Raw genomic sequence first — 19,173 nt, 5'->3', positions numbered from 1 at the left:
AATGAAACCCATCATCCCGCCATAAAAAAGCCTTAAACCAACACAGCTCTCCTTTAATAGGGAATCATTTGGATGGAGGCAAACATTACTGGGGAATAAACTGTGAGCAACTGAATTGTTTGTATCATTAAACACAGGAGGAATATTAATGTATTTATTGTAACAAAATGTATTAGTAACTTTCCCAGTGCTGGAGGAAGTATTCAGATCCTCTACTTAAATAAAAGTGGCAATAATATGACATGAAAATACTCTATTATAAGTAAAGTGAGAAAGAAAAAAATTAATAAGTGAGTCCTACTCCATTTGCCGGCCCCGAGAGTGTTATTTTATTATATATCATACTATTGAAATAATACAATTTATTGAAATTTTATTATAGATGATTCCTTAATGTGTGCATTTACTGTTGTAAGTGGAGGTGGAGCAGATTTTGATTACTTGTATAATGTTGAATGTTTCGTATGTACAATCTTAATCTGTAAATTACTTAGTACCTAAAGCTGTCAAATAAATGTAGTGGAGTAGAAAGTGCAATATTTGATGCTTAATCGTGCTGGAGTAAAGTATAAAGTAGCATTAAAGGGAAATAAAGTACTCGAGTTGAACACGGAGAGATACCTGTAGGTCCTTTCTCCCTGCAGCGGTCAGACTGTACAATCACCACGGCTCATGGCTTTTATATATTTTTTATAAACTACTCAACCACTTTGTACTTATATTATTATTATTATTATTTTAATTTAATTATCGTGTGCTCGCTATTTTACTTTTTTAATGGTCTTTTTATTTTTTTCATATGTTCCATCACTTCATATGTTCTTTTGCTGTAACAATGTAAATTTCCCCATTGTGGGACTAATAAAGGATTTCTGATTCTGAAGTACCTCATATTTGTAGCCTACCTATGTCCTGTGCTTGAATAAATGTAGCCTACAGTATTAGCATTTCACCACACATTATTCATCTAGTGTTTTGATACTGTTTATAGAACTACATAATAATAATTGTAATAATTATAATAATTGTAATAATTGTAATAATTTTTATCATTTTAATTATTTTAATATTTTAATAATTTTAATAATAATAATAATAATAATAATAATAATAATGAAAATAATAATAGTAATAATAAAAAATATAATAATAGTAATAATAATACAATTAAAATAAAGTCTTCCATGGTCATGTCTACATGTGTCATGTCACTCTCCATCAGCAGCTAAAATATTTCCAGGGTCTGTGTATGCTTGCAGAATTAATTACATTTTAAATCACTTCTCAAAAAAGATTATTATTAATGTCAGCCAACTGTTTAATTTCCAACATTACTTATCTTTAGTATTGTTATTGTTATTTTTATTTTATTAATAATAATAATAATAATAATAATAATAATAATAATAATAATAATAATAATAATAATAATAATAATAATAATAACAACAACAACGATTTAGTCTAAATAAATGCAGTCTGTGCAGTACTGCTCTTCCCCTCCGCACCAGCAGGGGGCGACACACCTCCCGCAGGTCCGGGCCGAGAGGATAAACCTTCCTGATCAACGACAGACGTTCCTTCCGGCTCCGGTCCCTTAAACAAGTGGAAAGGTAAAGACAGACCCGGCGCTATAATCTAAATATATCTTCAGCATCTCATGTTTGATAAAACAGTAATGTGTGATGTTCGATTGTTGTTAATGTCACAATATAATACCTAAACGTATTTTAGCCTTAAATGGTTTTCAGTCGTGGATATTAGACTTGGAAGTGGGGAAGTGACCCCGGCACTGATGTTCACGAATGGCTGCCATTTTTCTGTTAACGCGGGCCGTCTTAGTCAACGTTAATTTGTATAAATGTGTGTGGCTATTGATGTGAACACTTAAGAACAAACGTATAGTATCAATTAAATAAAGCGTTGGTTTGTAGGCTTTCTGCTGCTTGTAGTAAATATTGGTACATACAGCCAAGTTGGCTAACATGCTAGCCAGTTAACATGCTAGCATAGAGGAAGCTATTGCACGCTGTCTGTGGTGTGTTCTTGTGGAAATTGATGCATAAATATGTCCCTCAATACAGATGCTGATGCCCAAGAAGAATCGCATTGCTATCTATGAGCTCCTCTTCAAGGAGGGAGTCATGGTGGCAAAGAAAGATGTCCACTTGCCCAAGCATCCGGAGCTTGCTGACAAGAATGTGCCCAATCTTCATGTGATGAAAGCGATGCAGGTGAGAAACTGTGAAAGTGTGTATTTCTATGTGGATACAGTCTGATCCGAGCTGTCCAGATGAGCAGTGGTCTGTTTCCTGTACATCATAGGTCACACGCGTGTAGTCATGATCTAGGTAACGTTAGCACTTGAATTAAATGACCAGGGTCGTATTTGATGATGTATCAAGTGATGCTCTTTGAAGGAGAACAATTAATTGTGACAGTGTCAAACATAGGCGTTCGTTAACTGGTCATTGAACTTGCACCCAACAGAAAACTACATTTGGCATTGTAATCCAAAATACAGAGAAACAACCTTTCACACCTCCATGTAAATGTTATATTTCAGGCTCTGGTTATAGTATTACAGTTTCTAGTAGTCTAATGCACAGCTGAAGTAAGTTATTATTCTTGTAGTTGTTTCCACACTGGGGGGGGGGGCATCTAAATAGAAGAGTCTTTGAGGATTTTATTGTCTTTTAAGAGAAAGTAACATATATGACCTAAATATATGTTATTAAATGAGGGGCACAAATTGGGGTTAGGAGGCATTGAGACTCTGTTGACACGCACATGGCTAGGGGGGAAAATGTGACGTTAAAGTAGTCGGATACATTTTACGACCATACACGTTTTAAATGCTTGCAAGTCAGGTAAGATTCAGGTTAGTGTGACTCTATTAGAAAACATTTGTAGCATACTGAGCTGGTTTTTGATCGGTAAGAGAATGGGTGATGCTCATGAAGCAACTGTAGGCGAGCATAGTGTCTTTTGTTTCTATAAAAGAGCAGTTCAGACAAAGCTTAACTTGTATTTTTCGCTTGCGCAACAGAAACCTAATGAGAATCATGTTTGTAAAGAAAGTTAATGTTCTCCATCAGGGTATTTTTTAATAAAACTCAATGGGGCTCCTTTTTATAAAAACTCAGTTGATTTTAAAATGCTGAGGGAGGAAGGGGGTATGACAAATACAAAATCAGCCTCTAACGGAGGCGCATCAGTTTAGTAACCATTGTCTGAAAGGATACCCTTGTGTACAACATGGTATATGCTTACAGTGAAGAAGTTGTGTGTAAACTACATTATGTTTCTGCTTTTCCTCCAGTCCTTGAAGTCCTGTGGGTATGTCAAGGAGCAATTTGCTTGGCGTCACTTTTACTGGTACCTCACCAACGAAGGTATCCAGTACCTGAGAGACTTCCTCCACCTTCCCCCAGAGATTGTGCCCGCCACCCTGCGCCGCCAGACTCGTCCTGAGACCGCAAGGCCCAGGCCCAAGGGTAAGCACAATGATGCATGTAATGTGGGTTTGATTAAATGTTGTCTGCTGTTGCTTTCATTGGAATATACTGTATTTCTCAAAAGTAGATGCCACAATCTGCAGAATACTGGCAAGTGATAATAACTACTGATGTTGCCTTTTCAAAACTAGTATCAGCCAACATTGTTGTTATAGTAACGTATTCATCTCTAGTTTTCTAACTAATTGTAGACTCCCCCCTTTTGGAATCTGACTTAACATAAACCACAAGTCATTAGCCGTTGATGTAAATCTGCTGAGTGGAAGCATTCCAGAGAGATTAGAGTCAAAAGGCTGCAGCCATGGCTCAGAGTTCGGCAACTCGGCTGTGTTTTAACCTGGAACGACCTGCAACGGAATTATTTTATATAATATAAAAGTGGAAAATGCAAATCCAATCACTAATATAACTTATACTAATTTAGTAGGAAGGGCTGGGACTTCTGGGGACACAAGCCACATAATATCCTTATTTCATCAGTGAATATCATAATGTCTAACGGTGCTGAATCTTTGTTGAAAGCTCATGCATAATATAATTAATTTAGGTTTCTATTATCCAACAGTAATCCTTGAGAGACATTATGTGCTTTAAAGTTACACTGACGTCAGGGCTGATAATTATCTGTCTGTTGGGGTCGGAGAGGTTACTGATCTTGCATAATCAAAAATCTGAAAAGAAAAGTGAGAGCCTTCACCGTCCTTAGAATAAAGATGATATAAATGTATTGTAAACTTGATTGTAATAACCTTAGTTTATTTTTTATATGTACACTAATTAACGGCAGACCTCATTGACGACCATGTATATGATACAAAACCCATATAAGTAACTACATGCTGTTGGACTGGTTAGTGGTACCTAAACATCTTAAATCATGTTTTAGAACCGGTGCAAGTCTTTCACAGTAAACAGACTTGTGGCATCGTTGATCGCCTCTTGTTGTCCCCCCCTCCCTCTCGTTCCCTACACGGCATATGTGTATTCAGTGGAACCTCTTGGCTTTAAAACTGAACTCACTGTAAAGTGCACTGGTTTTTATTTTTGTTGAGTAAAATAACTGAAGACACCTGCGCTGAATTCTTCTCGTTTATTTCTGCAGGAATGGAAGGAGAGAGGCCCGCCCGCCTTAACCGTGGGGAGGCTGACAGAGATACCTACAGGCGATCTGCTGCACCCCGTAAGTATACTTCTAACAATATTAGTTGCTTTTGTGGCATTTTAATAGTTTAAATGAGCAGCGTAAAGTCTAAGAAGCAGATAGAAATACTGACATTGGCTTGATTTTTATTTTTAAGACTGTTTTATGCATTGAGTATTTGTAACTAGTTGAGAATAAAATAAGAATTCAATAATGTGACGACTGTAAACAATAATGATACAAATATGCATATTCTAAAGGAATTTCAGCTATGTAAATTAAATTTGAATAAATAAGCATTGTCTTTGATCCTTTTGTATTTTGCTAGTATCTGGCAGCTAATGTGTTTTGAAGCTTCAGAAATGAAAGTTGTTGGCTGACTTGCTCATTCATTACTTTTCCATCAGCTGGTGCCGACAAGAAGGCAGAGGCCGGTGCCGGAGCTGCCACAGAATTCCAGTTCGTAAGTACTGCTGCCCTGAAACCATTTATAATGTCTTCAATAATGAATGCCAGCACGCTGAATTTAGTTTGTAGTGCCGTTATAAAACGTTCTTTGTTGAACTCTGGTTGACTGATGTATTGACCAAACCTCTTCCCTGTTACAGAGAGGTGGCTTCGGACGCGGCAGAGGACAGCAGCCTCAGTAATTTTCACCATCTCTTTCTGTACAATAAAGAAAATCAAAATAAAACTTGTCTCAGGATTGTTCTGTATTATTGAGGATAGTGGTTGGTGATGAATTTAAAAAGCGAACAGCTGGTTTTCAAACATTCACAGATCTTGTTTTATGCTGAGCAGAGGGAAGTTAGTGGTAAAGGGAGGCAGAGTACATGTAGCTGTGAAAATGAGGATTATTATGTAACATGTCAGTGGCTCATCAGGCTCCAAATTGTGCTGATGGTGCAGAGTACAGTTAAGTGTTTGCATTGAAAAGATGACATCAAATACTGTGCATGTTTAATGCATACTTATATACCAATCCTGATCGTATTGTTTTTGTTTGTATAAAATGTTTAACTGTGTGGAATTATACTTGTGCCATTAAACAATAACTAAGGAATTAAACTTCCAATTAGACATCTTAAAGAGACGGCAAAACATGTAATACTTTAGTTTCCTGTCATGACTCTGGAGCCGTTTAACCAACATCCACAATTAAGTCGACGCTTTTCCGGCTGTGAGCAGCTCCTCCATTTCCTTTGTGCATCGCATGTGGAAGACCAGTGCACATCAATGGCACGCTCGGAACAAATCTAAATTATGGTGCACATGTGGGCTCAACCCTATTTTGTTTTCACTTTCCGTGTGCAATGATTTGGGACAAAGTTGGAGGCTTCAACCCAATTAATGTTTTTAAATTGTTTATGGTGGAGAGGATGTTCCAGAGACTTATAAAATATTTGTAGCGGCATACTGACACTGCACGTATTGAATAATTCTGTCAAACCTGGTTGAGTTTGTAGATTTATTGTGTAATATTTGCAAAAATTGTATACTGTAAAAAGCATATATACAGCAATAAGTTAAGAAACTTGGTACATAAAGGAACCCCAGCTCAACAAGCCTAACACACAAAACAAACTCTTAGCTGTTACTGTATGAAAAGACTTCTGCAGGCATAAAACAATCTCATGGACACGAACACAACGACACCGGCCTGAATGTGAAATACTGGTGTTTATTTGTTGGCACATTTATATTACAATCTTCAGTCTTCTCGCACTGGTTTTATTCCACAGTCCCAAATGACATGAGAGGAAAAGAAATTCCAGTGACACGTATACCTTGAAACACAATTAAGAGTAGGCTTCAAGGCTGAGGTCAGGTGCACGCGTGTTTAATTTGTCAATTTCAAATATTTGGTGCTAATCTTAACAGCGTTCGTCAATTTCAAATTAAAGTTAGTCGTTCGGAAAACAGCAATCTGACCGTGCTAAAGGAAACTGAATGTTACAATCCTCAGCTGCAAAGTGATGTGCTTTTAATATTTCTTTTGAATTGGTCACAAGATGGGGCAATACCTGTTTTAACTGTCCCCTTTGCTAAATGAAAAAGGAAGTGACTTTAACTGAAGATGTAATTGTTCTCTTTAATAATTCAGTCTTGTTTTTTCCCCCCCAAAGTTCAGAAGCTTCAATGTCATAATAAAGAGCCAATTGTGATAGAAATCTCCAGGGAGGATTGTTAGATACCTTTAACTCCAACGTGCTTATATGGAGACATGTACTTCATGACCTCCAGCCCAGATCACATTACTTATGACAGGAAGTGCTTGAATTTTGAGTAAAAAGGGAGTTGTTAAAAAAAAAAATCCTTATTGACCAAAGTGCATCGTCTGGCTGTATCTGTGCTGTGTTAACTATATACAAGATATTTGCTTGTCAATAACACAACAGATTAAAGAACAAACTGAAAAAAAAAAATATATATATATATATATATATATATATATATGGATCAAGAACAAGTGGTCATTAATAATTAAGTCACTGGCTGTTACTTGTGGAAATCCTCCTCACATTCATTTTGACAGTACCTGTCACCCGCATCCAACCACCAACAGTGAATTAAATTGCCAAATCACTCAGTTTTAGATTAAAAAAAAAAAGAAAGCCATATACAGGTTTATCCCCTTAACATCCGTTTGCACATTTCAATGAAGACTAAGATAAACAGGAACTCTCTGATGAAGTGCCAGGTAGGGCATAAAGCAAGACTTTGGCCACCACACCTTTCTGATACACAGCAATAAACTCAGTCGTGATGGACACTTTAGACTCTTTCCACATGTACTGTAATTCAGAAGAAACAAAAACATTTCTCCTTCAGGGATCATAAAAGTAGTCTGAAGCTCGCTCTGCTGGCAGGGTTGTGCTACTGGGAGAAAAGGCCATGAATAAATGGACGTCCGCCACTGCCACTGCCGTCACTGTCGAGAGACGTTCCGCTTCTTTTCCAAGTTAACTTTAGAGCCACTAGCGTTCGCTTCTAATTGTTATTTCTCATGAAGGATTCTTTTCAGTCTCTGGACAGCTGAATCATGATACTGGAGTTTTCTGCCCATATTCAGTGTTAACTGTGTTGCTGCTACTGTAGTGGAAAGTACAATTGGAACTTATTTAAATTGAGTTTCCCCTTCAGGGATCAATAAAGTTATTTTTCAACCAAGATTAAACCAGTTCACTTATTTTTGTAGTTTGGAAAAACTACAGCTCCCATGAGTCTTAGCAATGGGCTCATGATCAAAACATAAATCAGAGCTGTATTTTTTTTGAGTGCTGACAATGTACTCATTGAGTCATTTTAATACAGAGAAGTTAAAGTTATGATCCATAAACTTTCCTCTGCTGGTATAATCAATGTTTCTATATTAACAGTGGTTCCCGTTATGAAAGCGGTCGATCAAGCGAAAACAGTTCCCCCTCAGCTTCACAGAACGATTAACCATCCTTCAGCCTTTGTTTTTGATTTTATGGTTCACAACTTTGATGTTTTAGTTCACTCTCATACCATAAAACAAAAAGCTTATAAAAACCAATTGTGCGGTACCTGCCTAACACGAGAGCGCAGACACATGTAGCATCTGGCTAACCTGGTTACTCACATTTAAATGTGGACAGAAGACCAAAGCATCATGTTAAAGTCCAATTAAATAAACCCTCTATGAGAAAAGACACTGGGGATAAGTGGAACAGCTGCAGGTCTGCTTTATTTCTAAACTAAGTAGTGGTTTGTAAACTCAGACTAAAGCCTTACTAGTTATTCAAATTTGTTGTAGAAAAAAAAAAAAAAGGATTTTGAGAATATTGGATTATAAATAGGCTCTTTATTCTCACCAAAAACCACATTCCTTGTTCTTCAGCCTCAGATGTACTCTAAGCTATCTCAAGAGAAAAGTCAGCTCCAAAGCCAACGCCATAAGTTCCATCAGTACTTCCAGCCTCAGTTGAAACGACGTCTCGGACTCACAGATGTGTAAGAGGTGTTTTGTCATTTGTACTCTCACCTTTGATCTATACAGAAATAAACAATTTACAATAAAAACCTCTAACATGCTATCTACAGCTCCTCCAGTTTCACAGTATTGAGCCAGCTGCCTCACGCCACATCGAGGCCAAGCGACGCAGCTCGGCTAAAGAGACTTTTGCCAGACGTTAGAGAGAAAAACAAAAACTAGTATCCAAAAGCATTTTACATGTTAAAAACGAGGTCTCAAACTGTACAAGGCTTGTTTGTTCTGCATCAGCATTATAGATTTAATTACTTTCGATGTCAAGCAGGTGTTTTTTTTTGGGGGGGGGGGGGGGGGCGGGGGGGGGGATGCAGATTAAATACTAAAGGATAGGAGGGGGGGAAAAAAGAAAAATCATGACCATAATGAGTGCTCACTAAAGTCACCTGTGCCGTCACGAGCACAGTGTAAACAATTGCTTTTAACCAAACTGAATGTGAGGAGTAAAATATGGAAATGGGTTTTAATAACTTAAGTGATATGTGCTGCATTTTGAAATGACAAATCCATGATTTTTAAACCTACTCCTCCTCCTCCTCCTCCTCCTCCTCCTCTCAGTATGTGGAGGAAGACTTCGTAGTCAGTCACAAGAAAGCAATTTAAAAAGAAAACAAACGGGCTTAAAAGGAGGTAAAGACACTGAGGAGAAAGGTGGTTCATTTGACATTGTATGTTGACATTCTTTCACTCTCGTTACAGTATATATGCTCTGTTTGAGAGTAAAACCTGTAGTGCTTGGCTAGCTTCCCAAATAAGAGAGAAACACACTTGACACTGAAAGACTAGCGAGGGGCCGTATTCTTCCAATAAGAGACATCAATAACCACGATAAGGAGCAAAATGAAGAGATTTCAAAAGACCTTACCACAAGTCTGTTACAGTCAGCATCAGGTCACTCAAGCGAGCGAGACACAACATAACAGTGCTCATGCAAGACAAGTCTCTTCCCACAATTCTGTTCATTCAGATACAGACAACATTTCCTATCCTTATGAACATGGGGAGGGAGTACACTAATGGGCACATTCATTCACAGAGAAATAACTGAAAAATAGAGGAGACTTTAAAAAAGACCACCAAAAGCCTTCAGCTTAAGCACTAAGTATACACTTTTACATTACAACAGTAAAAAGTAGTTCTTGCATTCAATAAACACCACGCTAAGGGCGAGTTAAGGAAAGAGAGTGAGGGGACATTTCATGCAGTGGTCAGTAAAAAGAAGAAGAAAAAAAAAAAACAGGGGTTCAAAAATTACATTTACATTTACAAAGTGTTTCAGACTATTCACCCAACACTTGTCATCAAGTCTGTGCCGCAGTTCTGGCACAAATGAGTTGGCAAGGCAAACCATGTTATTGAGACAGAAGAGAAAAGAACAGAGGAGAAGAGAGATGACACAAGTAAGAGCGCAAGTGGTGGCGAAAGCTCCCGGAGATGTCAGTTAGGGTTTTAGTTATCTGATACCCGAGACAGAGCTCTGATTGATGCTGTAGGTAGGGGAGAGGTCCCCACCTATCGTGGTCACCAAAGGTGTTCCATTACTGGTCAGGCAACTCTCCTGGAGAGCCTCGAAGTAGGTGGCCTGCACGGGCTTGTGACACTGCAACACTCGTATGGCATCGTCTATTTTAAACCATTCCCTTTGTCTCCCTGTCAACAAAACAAGACACCGTCGTGGGACAAGTTAAAACATGTGAGACAAAACACAAGAAGAAGAATAAAAACCTCATTATGTAAAAAAAGTTTGACTTAATATCAGTACTGTGCACGGCGTTAAAAGTGAAAATCACAAGGGCAGAAACAAAGCTGGTGTTATAATCCTCCCCCAACCCCCCCCCAACAAACATACAAAACATTCCCTGAACGGTAATATCACTAAGGCCTAGGAAAGCAAAACAAAGCTACAGACAGCATGTGACTGGCTGAGAACTTTGTCCGTATGATCCCCATTTCAAGTAAACAAATGCAGTGCTTTACCAATGTTGACCGAGTCCTCCCAGTCCTCCAGCAGCTCCGTTACAATAAGAACGTAGACGTAGGTTCTGTGTTTCCTCTCCTGGTTCTATAGGTTTAGAAAAAAATGTATTATATTTTCCCCTTCTCATGTCGCAAACATGCTGAAGAAGAAACGTAGTAAGTAAACAAACCTCACCTCAAATACTCCAACTAAGCGCCCTAAAGTCCCCTTCACACCGGCCTGTAAAATAAAGGACAATGATTAAAATGGTGAGCAAATACACGCCACAGCAAACAGTTACAAGGGACAACTAATGGCGGTTTTTAAATATGAAAGAGGCAAAAAACACTTGTACAATGTAATTAAACTTAACAGCCTGACAATGAACACTACACGTTTCAACCTGGCGTTGTGTTCACAGCCATTTTGAAATTGTTTGAGTTGCAGTGGATTACATTACGTCATGAGATTGTTTTTATCCCCTGCAAATTAATCTAATTCCTGGGTTGTTGCTAAATCCCTAAAGTAACACTCAAGTAAAACATACAAAAACACTGACTTCATTTTTTCTTCCAAAAGCTTAAGTCATGTCTCGCATGAACTGATTCTTTCTACTTTCATTTCACACTTCAGTAGGCTGAGGTCTAATTTGGCCAAAAGTAAGTAATAAAAGTAAGTAATAAAATGAGTCTGACAGTCTACGCTCTGGAAAAGACATTCAGAGTCACAACGAGTTAGTTGGAGATCCGGGTTCGGAACGTTCCTGACCCAATTGTAACTCAAGCTAAAAAAAAAGGTGCAATTTACAATATAAACTATAAACTTTACAATATAAGCGATTTCTTTCAGTATTGATTTAATCTGCCAGTTATTTGATTGATAAATTTGGTCTACAAAATGTTAGAAAAGGGGGGAAAAAATCGAAGCCTGACGTCTTGTTTGGTCATAGATGCAGTGAAAAACCCAAAAGTAATTTAATTTACAATTAAGCAAAACAGAGAAAATCAACCAGTTGACACATCTGAGACGTATTTTTCTTTAAGAAGTTACTATGAAAAAACGTTTCTGTTATTCAATTGTTGCAGTTCTAAAAATGCTACAGCTGTAAACCACATGTAAACACCTCTGTTCAGCTATCAGTTACTGTCAAATATACACGCCTGCTGTCCAAGACGTTTCGAGTTCCTTAAAAGACCATGTAGAAAAGGTCACAAACAAACAGCACAACTGCTTTGCTGTCAGATGCCGTTACTCTACCAATGACCCCCAACAACTAAGCCATGGAAATGTCACAACCTTTCATAGAGAGAAGACAACTTGCTTGTTACGTTCAAACATATTCTAACAACAAAAACAATCTTTAATGAAGCTCTTAACTCCCAGAGGTGAATATTACTAGGTCAGGTTTAGATACAGAGCCAGGCCACCTGCTGACATCTTTGCAGCTTCTTCTTCAGGTTCCAGTTTCAGTCTATAAATACAAGTTGACTCCACTTGCTGTGCCATTGACTCAAGAGTTGGACTCTTCAGGCCTTCAGTAAGATCATTTATATATGAGAACAAGTCTACCACTAGAAACCACAAAGATGTGCCAGGGATGAAGTAATAGGCCGAAAGTCAACCTGTATGTTTTGAGATGGAAAATGTTTCCCCAACTAAAGTTCATGTAACTGAAAACTACTGGGCTTCGTCTTGGGAGAGGCTGCACAGCATTGAGGCTGCATTACAAATGATGCATTACTGTCCGGTGTCTCCTTGATGCAGGGCGAATGACTACAGAGCATAAACTGAGCTTGTGAACAGACAGACAGACATAGAAACCCTCTGTAACCTTTGGTCTGCTCCTTCCTGACTGCTGTGTCTTTACCGCCCATCCCTGGCATGACTCCAAGCCAATAAGCATAAGCAAATCACTCACCGCTCATATGGTAATCAGAATAAGCTTGTCAGGATTAGGATATGTCCTGCTACACCACCGTCCAATAAGAAGCTTAGGAAGCCACAAGACGTAGTGATGCACTGAGTACCACTCAAAGTTGTTTTTTAGCACTTTTAACAAACATCAGTTGTGATGTGACTTTGCTTTTGACCCTCTGGAAATGTGTTGGCAAAACGCAGCATTCTGCAACAGCCAAAGCTACCAAACTCTGGGAGCCAGGAGAAGGGATGATATCAGCAGCATCCATCAGTGTGATGTATCACACACACACATACACACACAGAAATCGGCTTTATATGGTTGGTGAAGCGCCAAGAGCTGACAGCCGGGTGAGATTCAGTGTCTTCTTCAGTGCCCTGTCGCCATTCTGATCAAAATGCCCAGGCGATACCTGATTGAAGGGTTGGACGTAGGCGGTATAAGCAGTATTATTGATTTCCAATGAGCTTCAGAGCTGTTTACCAATTGCTACCTATCCTCCTAAACACACACACACACAAACAAAAATAGACACATTTTGCCCTTCAAACTGCCTCTGTAACAAGGCTGCTGTTGCAAAAATAGAACTGTCTAAGACTAAAAGCTTTTCAAGTTTTCCTTGTTTTGCTGCATTTGTGGTATTGGATAGTGCTGCGGTGCAACCGTTGGGAAGCCAGTGTTCAATCTCAGTGTGACCTCCTTTGACACCTAAACACTGCTTTGTAACATGATGCTATGACACAGCTTACATGTTGCTAGGCTCTGTCTCTCTGTCCATGCAAACAGGATGACTGCACTGACGAAATGGGTTTTAGAGCAAAGTATTAGGCCCAGTGTTAAATACAGAAACGATTAAATGAAATACAATACATCGTGATGTGCTTGCACTCAAACTAAGTTCCCATGCTGTAAATGGAAATCCATTCTCAGAACAATATTTCTAGCTATGAACTAAGTCTAGAAAGGTATGTTTCCATGTTTCAGATGCAAGGGTCAAGTAAAGTTTGCCAGAGCACAGTCTACATAGGAACAGCATCAGAACGAAAATGGGCCACAATATAGGCTTAGTTTAGATTTATTCATTTTGAAAAACTGTTAAAGAACCAACCTCTTCACACACTTCTCGAGCTGCAGCAACACTGGGCTCCTCCTCAGGCTCCATTCCCCCTCCAGGAACTATCCACTTGTCAGGATGTCGACTACTGCTCACCAACAGCACCTGCAAATCATCCCATACAAAACTGGTTGAAATTTAACTCATCAATTCTGTTTGTTAATCGTGTATTCATTGGTGTGTGTTCACATTACACAAGTGTTGCTGCTTGAGCAAGATTTCAGTGAGCCAAGCAAGAGCATCCAAACCCCAACATGTGACACAATAACTACCTTACCACTATGACATAACTAACTCACAAACACTCAATAGCTAGTGTATGACTCACTGGGTTTGCTTTTTCCAAATAAGTAAGATTAAAACAAGTTCATGCTATCCACAATTTGCTGGGAGAACAGCTGAGACCTGGCTGATTGCCGATCTGGTAGACTAATAGTCTCTGTTAAAGGTTTCTAGCTACGTGCAGGTCAAACTGATGTGTTTCCTGTAATCAACAGCCCATGTTCACGACCTGGCCTCTACTTTTAACTAGAATGAGGAATTAGTTAAGTCTCTATTAGTCTTCCCGCCCCTAGTAATACTGTTTCCACTACAAAGACATCTTTGTGCGTGTTGTTGACTGGACACCAGCTTCCCAAAAATCGCCTGTGATCGCAAATGACCCGTTGAAGGCTACTTTGAGAGGCTTTCGTGGGAGAGAGCGGACGAAGGTAGCGAGGGGCACAGTAGTGACATTTGTACAAAACGAAACCGATTTCGAGTTTGTCATTAAGCAGAGTGGATGATCCACATCTTAGTATAATGTATTTTTAAATAAAGTCAACAACGTAAAAATACACTGATGTAAGATAACCGGGTATCGCTAACGGTGATCAAAGCTGGCACAGCTAATAGCTACATATCAGTCCAATGTTGGCTAGCAATACCAGTTGCATTAACGCCAACACAGTTAACACCAACAGTTACTTAGCTTGCCAAAACATGAGTAACACTTGTAGATAAATATCTTAGCTCGTCATTTTAGAAAGCTAAACAATGATTTATATCCAGCTGAATCTCATTATGATAAAGTCACCACTCATCACTATCGTCGGCTGTGGTCTCTGGCCGAGAGCCGGCTGCCCACAGCAGCAACACGGCTAGTTAGCAAGCTAACGTTAGCATTAGCATGCAGCTAACAGGTTTACTTGCTGTGTATAAAACACCCAGGTTAGTGTATGCACAGCTAAAGAGGCTTACATAACACTTCGGTAAGTACGAGCTCAAAACTAATGTTTAATACACAACCACAGAAGACAGCATGAGACGTTAAGAAACGAACAAGTCATCATTTCAAGCTGACATTAAACCACAGCTGTGTTGATAAATGGTACATTTAAAGACAGAACCCACTGGAAGCGGCTATGGCTGCTAATGTTAGCATGGCCCGCCAGACAGCGACATCCCCGGACTCACCTCTTCCTCGGTTTCGCTCCTGAAGCACAGACAGGCGGCCCGCTTCTTGTAGCCATCCCCGTCGTACGTCCGGGTTTGGTTTGACTTGAGCTTCATCATTTCAAAAGCGCACAAAAGTTCAAAAGTACAGCTAAGTTTACCACTTGTAAAGATGATGGTTGTAGACGCAAAGTCCTCCTCCGGGGAACCTCGGCGTTTTACTTAAAAGAAATAACTTCTTCTTCGCTTCATTTTCACAAACCTAGGCACATCTACGGCACGGTCGCCATTACAAGGAGCCGCTACGCCCACGACGTAATTTACCCTTTAATAGCTCGGGGAGCGTAAGAAAACGACGTACTAGACGTTGAAGAATTGGAGCAACGGAAAGATAGGAGGGGGAAACGCAACACCACGCTCTGACTGGAGCGAGCCGGTGAGAGGAAACTGGCACTTTTGGCTCCAATAAGCTTGTCACGGCCACTTGTTTGAGGCTTATATAATTAAGTAAGATTGTACAACCTTAATTGAATAATTAAAGTGCAACGTTATCTATGTATTGTGCCGTTAAAAGTACAAAATGGTTGATTAATGCTGGTTTGATTACTCAGTTTCAGCACCGCAGGTAATGGACAGCGCCAGCATGATCCTCAAAACTGATCCAATAATGTGAATTAAATGGTTGACTTGTTTTTTATGAGTTAACCTTTGTACATACACCAGTTTAGAGCTTAATCAATCAATCTGTTAATTTGCTTTTTATTTATTTTATCTTCATTTTACCAATGGCAGTCACACAAAATCATCACAGCAGATAAAAAATACAACATAAAACAGCTGTTTAACACAGTGGCCTCTCAAGAAAAACACCCATAAGCCTCCATCACCACATTAGTTGATGCCTTGTGAACATATTTGTGAGTTTCAGCTTTTACTGAGCTTGCCTTTTTGGTGAGTTTATGGTGTCAACAATATTATGGAGAAAAACATAACACTTGCAGTTTCACAATTTGGCTTACTTCATCAGATTCTCAAAAATACTAGTACCCGCCTCTCATTTTGAATCAAATCAATATGTCTACTTAATCACTAGCTACAAATCATATACACTGATTAATAGCATGTAGCTTTATTAGTACAAGTAACTGCACAGAAATAGAGGGAAAGTCTGGCGCTGTTGTCTCTTTCACACACTCACAAACAAACGTAGTAAAAAGAATATCAAAATAGTATTTTTATGCTTTGGATATCTTGGCTGTCAGACAAATAACCACTGGCTTAGTACCAAGAACAAAAGTGAAGTTTTGCAGAAAAGTGTTCTTGAGGTGTAAAGAAAGTCTGTCGATGCATATTGAACTTAGACTTGACTCACTGCCTTTATTAATGACAGCACATGAATAGAAGTGGATCAGAACTCCTCAGTGTCAACCAAAATGTTTCCTGTCTGGGAGTATCATCAGAGATTTGAGAGTGGGGATGCCGACTAGCACTAATACTTCACATTCAAAAATATGAGTTCAGTTAAACTGAATTGGATAACAGAAGCTGCAAACCGGTAATGCATTCAAATAAAACCTAAACATATTTGAAAAATGTAATAATCAGTCTCTACAGTACTTTACATGCACTACAAATTGTCAGCATAATCATTTCTGACATGAATTGTTTATTATATTCTTTTGATAGCTTCATTACTCATATTATTTTGTGTCATTCTGTTGCTTCTTTCATACTCCTGTTTGTGTTTTTCTTCTTCTGATGAAGTCCCAATGCTCCTACTGCTGCATCAATCCAATTTCCCGCTCGGGATCAATCCAATTTCTTCTTCTCATCATATTTACTTATATTCCCTCTGAAGTTTCCCCCGACAGATACTGACATTTGAAGTTGATCTTATTTTTCTCTCACAGCATCTCAGATGGCCTCTCATTAAAACAAATCCCCGCATAACCCATCCAAAAACTGATTTGAGTCAAACTGAGAAATCATCGTTTCAAATAAAAACTACTGTAGTGAAAAAGTGGAAAGATTATGGTATCATATATAAACCGTATATCAAGGGCATGTACCTACCAATATCCAGTGACTGCTGAACAATCATTTTGATACAAAATATAAAAATATAGTCACCGTTGGCAATTTCTATTCAATGCACATGGTACACAAACAGTTTGTTTTTGAAATATTATGACTGTATTTTATTAAATTATGACTTTATTCTTGTAATATTACTTATTTATCAAAATATTGCGACATCTCAAAGAACACAGATGTGTTTTGAATGAATTGAAATGAATGAATGTATCATTATTATGAATTAGTGCACATTTAAAGAGGTTACTTCCCTAAACAAAAGACCCAACAGAGGAGGGAAGAGTAAATCATTGTGCTGACTCAGCAGAGATAATAATACATGAGAAAAGTTGATCTCCAGGAGAATAAATATTTTACTTACTGCATTGTATTCCATTATATTTTAGTATTTTGAATTGAATTTGAATTTGAATTGGTACCTGCAGCCTGAATTTTCTAAAAACTTAAATAAATACATTTCCACCATAAATTGATATACACATAATTAAACTACAGTCACAATAAAAAACAAATAAAAAAGTCAACATACTGGGAGAAGATTGTCAGAGGGCAGTGAAAACATAACACAGAAGCGTAAGAATACATTTAGCATACACTCTGTTAGGTAATAAACTCGTTGCAAATGTAATCTGGTGGTCATGAAAAGTCATTTGCTGAGGCTAAATCAACGGGGGATACATTTATTTTTTAATCAACTCACAGATTTAATCCAACCCAAGTATCAACCTAATCAAAATCATCCTTATTAAATGTATTTTACACTTATCTAACGTATCAGTACAAAGACACGTGCTACAAAGATTAACTATAAAATACTATATTTCATCTAAGGGTTTATAAAAAAAAAAAAAAGCAATCCTTTTATCCTTTGCCTCTCTATTCTTTCGTGAGGATGAGAGCAGGCATTGCACAATTAAAGATATGTGTATAGGGTCACACTCAAGAGGCTGCGCTCTTACTATCTGCAGTTGCTACGGCAACCCATTCTCTTTTGTAAGTCTCTGGTGAGCCATTCGCACGCGGGAGCAGAGACACAGTGCCTGTCATGTCCACAAGAGGGCGCTCACTTCCTGTAAATATATACAGTGTGAGCCAGGTCTGAAAAAGGTGTGCCACTCAATTGTTAAAACGCTTATGAATTATTTATGTGTTTAAAACATTGATAGTCAAGTAAGTCTTTGGTCATAGAGCACTCACCCATTTAATGTTGTCTCTTCTTCTTTGTAGTCTCTATATAGCTCTTCCCAAGGTTCTCTATTGTTTCCTGGTAAAGGTTTTTATTTAATGGACTTTCCCCCCCCCCCTATTTGTATCGATAGTCTTGTGTTATTGGTCCAATTTTAAAGCTTCCCCAGACTATTTTTAGATTTTTGGCTAAATAAAGCCAAAAATCCAGCCAAATCATTCCATTATTTATTTAATTGATGGTGTGTAAAGCCTGATCACTGTGCTCAGTGAGAGTGGCTGCGTCATGTGATTGTAGGGATGATGATGGAGGAGTGGCGGGCGAGGAGAGACCTTTAGGTAACACAGGTACCATGTGTGTCAGACTGATGCCAGCCGAGTGTCTGCATGCTTCAGATGGCTTTGTTCGGTGTGTGCAGAGAGGATGGTGGTCGACTTGCCTGCACTCTTACACTCAGCTTCATATTGAAAGTTTGTTGTGTATGCTTGTCAAGGGAAATGATTAATGTATGGAAACGTTTCTGCTAATGATATTTGTAAATAAATAAATAAACAGTGGCTGAGCAGGACATGGCATTCAGATGAAAGTACCCATCGAGCCAGAGGGGCCAGCTAATGTAATTTAGCCGCTGAGTATCACCTCTGTGATTGGGTGAGGGTAGGATTCAAAGGCAGTTTAAGTTCAAATGTACATTAGTTCAGGGTTAGAGGACAGTGAACAGTCCTGTCAGAGCGCCCAGCACATTTATGATGGCACAGCTTAATGCCCACATAGGTCAAACGTTATTTAACATTAA

General features: G+C 38.6%; 2 protein-coding genes across 2 annotated transcripts; one reads left to right on the top strand and one right to left on the bottom strand.

The window, feature by feature from the left end:
- Positions 1-1,487: 1,487 nt before the first annotated feature.
- Positions 1,488-5,353, top strand: rps10 (ribosomal protein S10). The gene is made up of 6 exons (XM_029432862.1): positions 1,488-1,613; positions 2,085-2,234; positions 3,323-3,497; positions 4,621-4,698; positions 5,067-5,122; positions 5,268-5,353. Exons 2-6 carry the CDS (start codon positions 2,085-2,087, stop codon positions 5,307-5,309), a joined length of 501 nt encoding a protein of 166 aa, XP_029288722.1. The 5' UTR covers positions 1,488-1,613; the 3' UTR covers positions 5,310-5,353.
- Positions 5,354-6,320: 967 nt separating this feature from the next.
- On the bottom strand, positions 6,321-15,412 carry nudt3b (nudix (nucleoside diphosphate linked moiety X)-type motif 3b). Its single transcript, XM_029431781.1, has 5 exons — positions 15,119-15,412; positions 13,658-13,768; positions 10,827-10,871; positions 10,652-10,736; positions 6,321-10,324 (listed from the first exon to the last, which is right to left on the bottom strand). Exons 1-5 carry the CDS (start codon positions 15,215-15,217, stop codon positions 10,128-10,130), a joined length of 537 nt encoding a protein of 178 aa, XP_029287641.1. The 5' UTR covers positions 15,218-15,412; the 3' UTR covers positions 6,321-10,127.
- Positions 15,413-19,173: the final 3,761 nt, after the last annotated feature.

This window comes from Cottoperca gobio, chromosome 5 (assembly GCF_900634415.1).
Source record: "Cottoperca gobio chromosome 5, fCotGob3.1, whole genome shotgun sequence".
Lineage (NCBI taxonomy): Eukaryota > Metazoa > Chordata > Actinopteri > Perciformes > Bovichtidae > Cottoperca > Cottoperca gobio.
The sequence above is the reverse complement of the archived record's forward strand: the minus strand, read 5'-3'. Positions and strand labels throughout refer to the sequence as shown.

Excerpts from the sequence above, each read along its gene's own strand:
- rps10 (XM_029432862.1), top strand. The coding sequence starts at position 2,085 with ATGCTGATGCCCAAGAAGAATCGCATTGCTATCTATGAGCTCCTCTTC. Across the intron at positions 3,498-4,620 it reads CGCAAGGCCCAGGCCCAAGG|GAATGGAAGGAGAGAGGCCC; the intron begins GTAAGCACAATG and ends TTATTTCTGCAG. Across the intron at positions 5,123-5,267 it reads CTGCCACAGAATTCCAGTTC|AGAGGTGGCTTCGGACGCGG; the intron begins GTAAGTACTGCT and ends TCCCTGTTACAG.
- nudt3b (XM_029431781.1), bottom strand. The coding sequence starts at position 15,217 with ATGATGAAGCTCAAGTCAAACCAAACCCGGACGTACGACGGGGATGGC. Across the intron at positions 13,769-15,118 it reads GGAGCGAAACCGAGGAAGAG|GTGCTGTTGGTGAGCAGTAG; the intron begins GTGAGTCCGGGG and ends GATGATTTGCAG. Across the intron at positions 10,325-10,651 it reads GGAGGACTCGGTCAACATTG|GGAGACAAAGGGAATGGTTT; the intron begins GTAAAGCACTGC and ends TTTTGTTGACAG.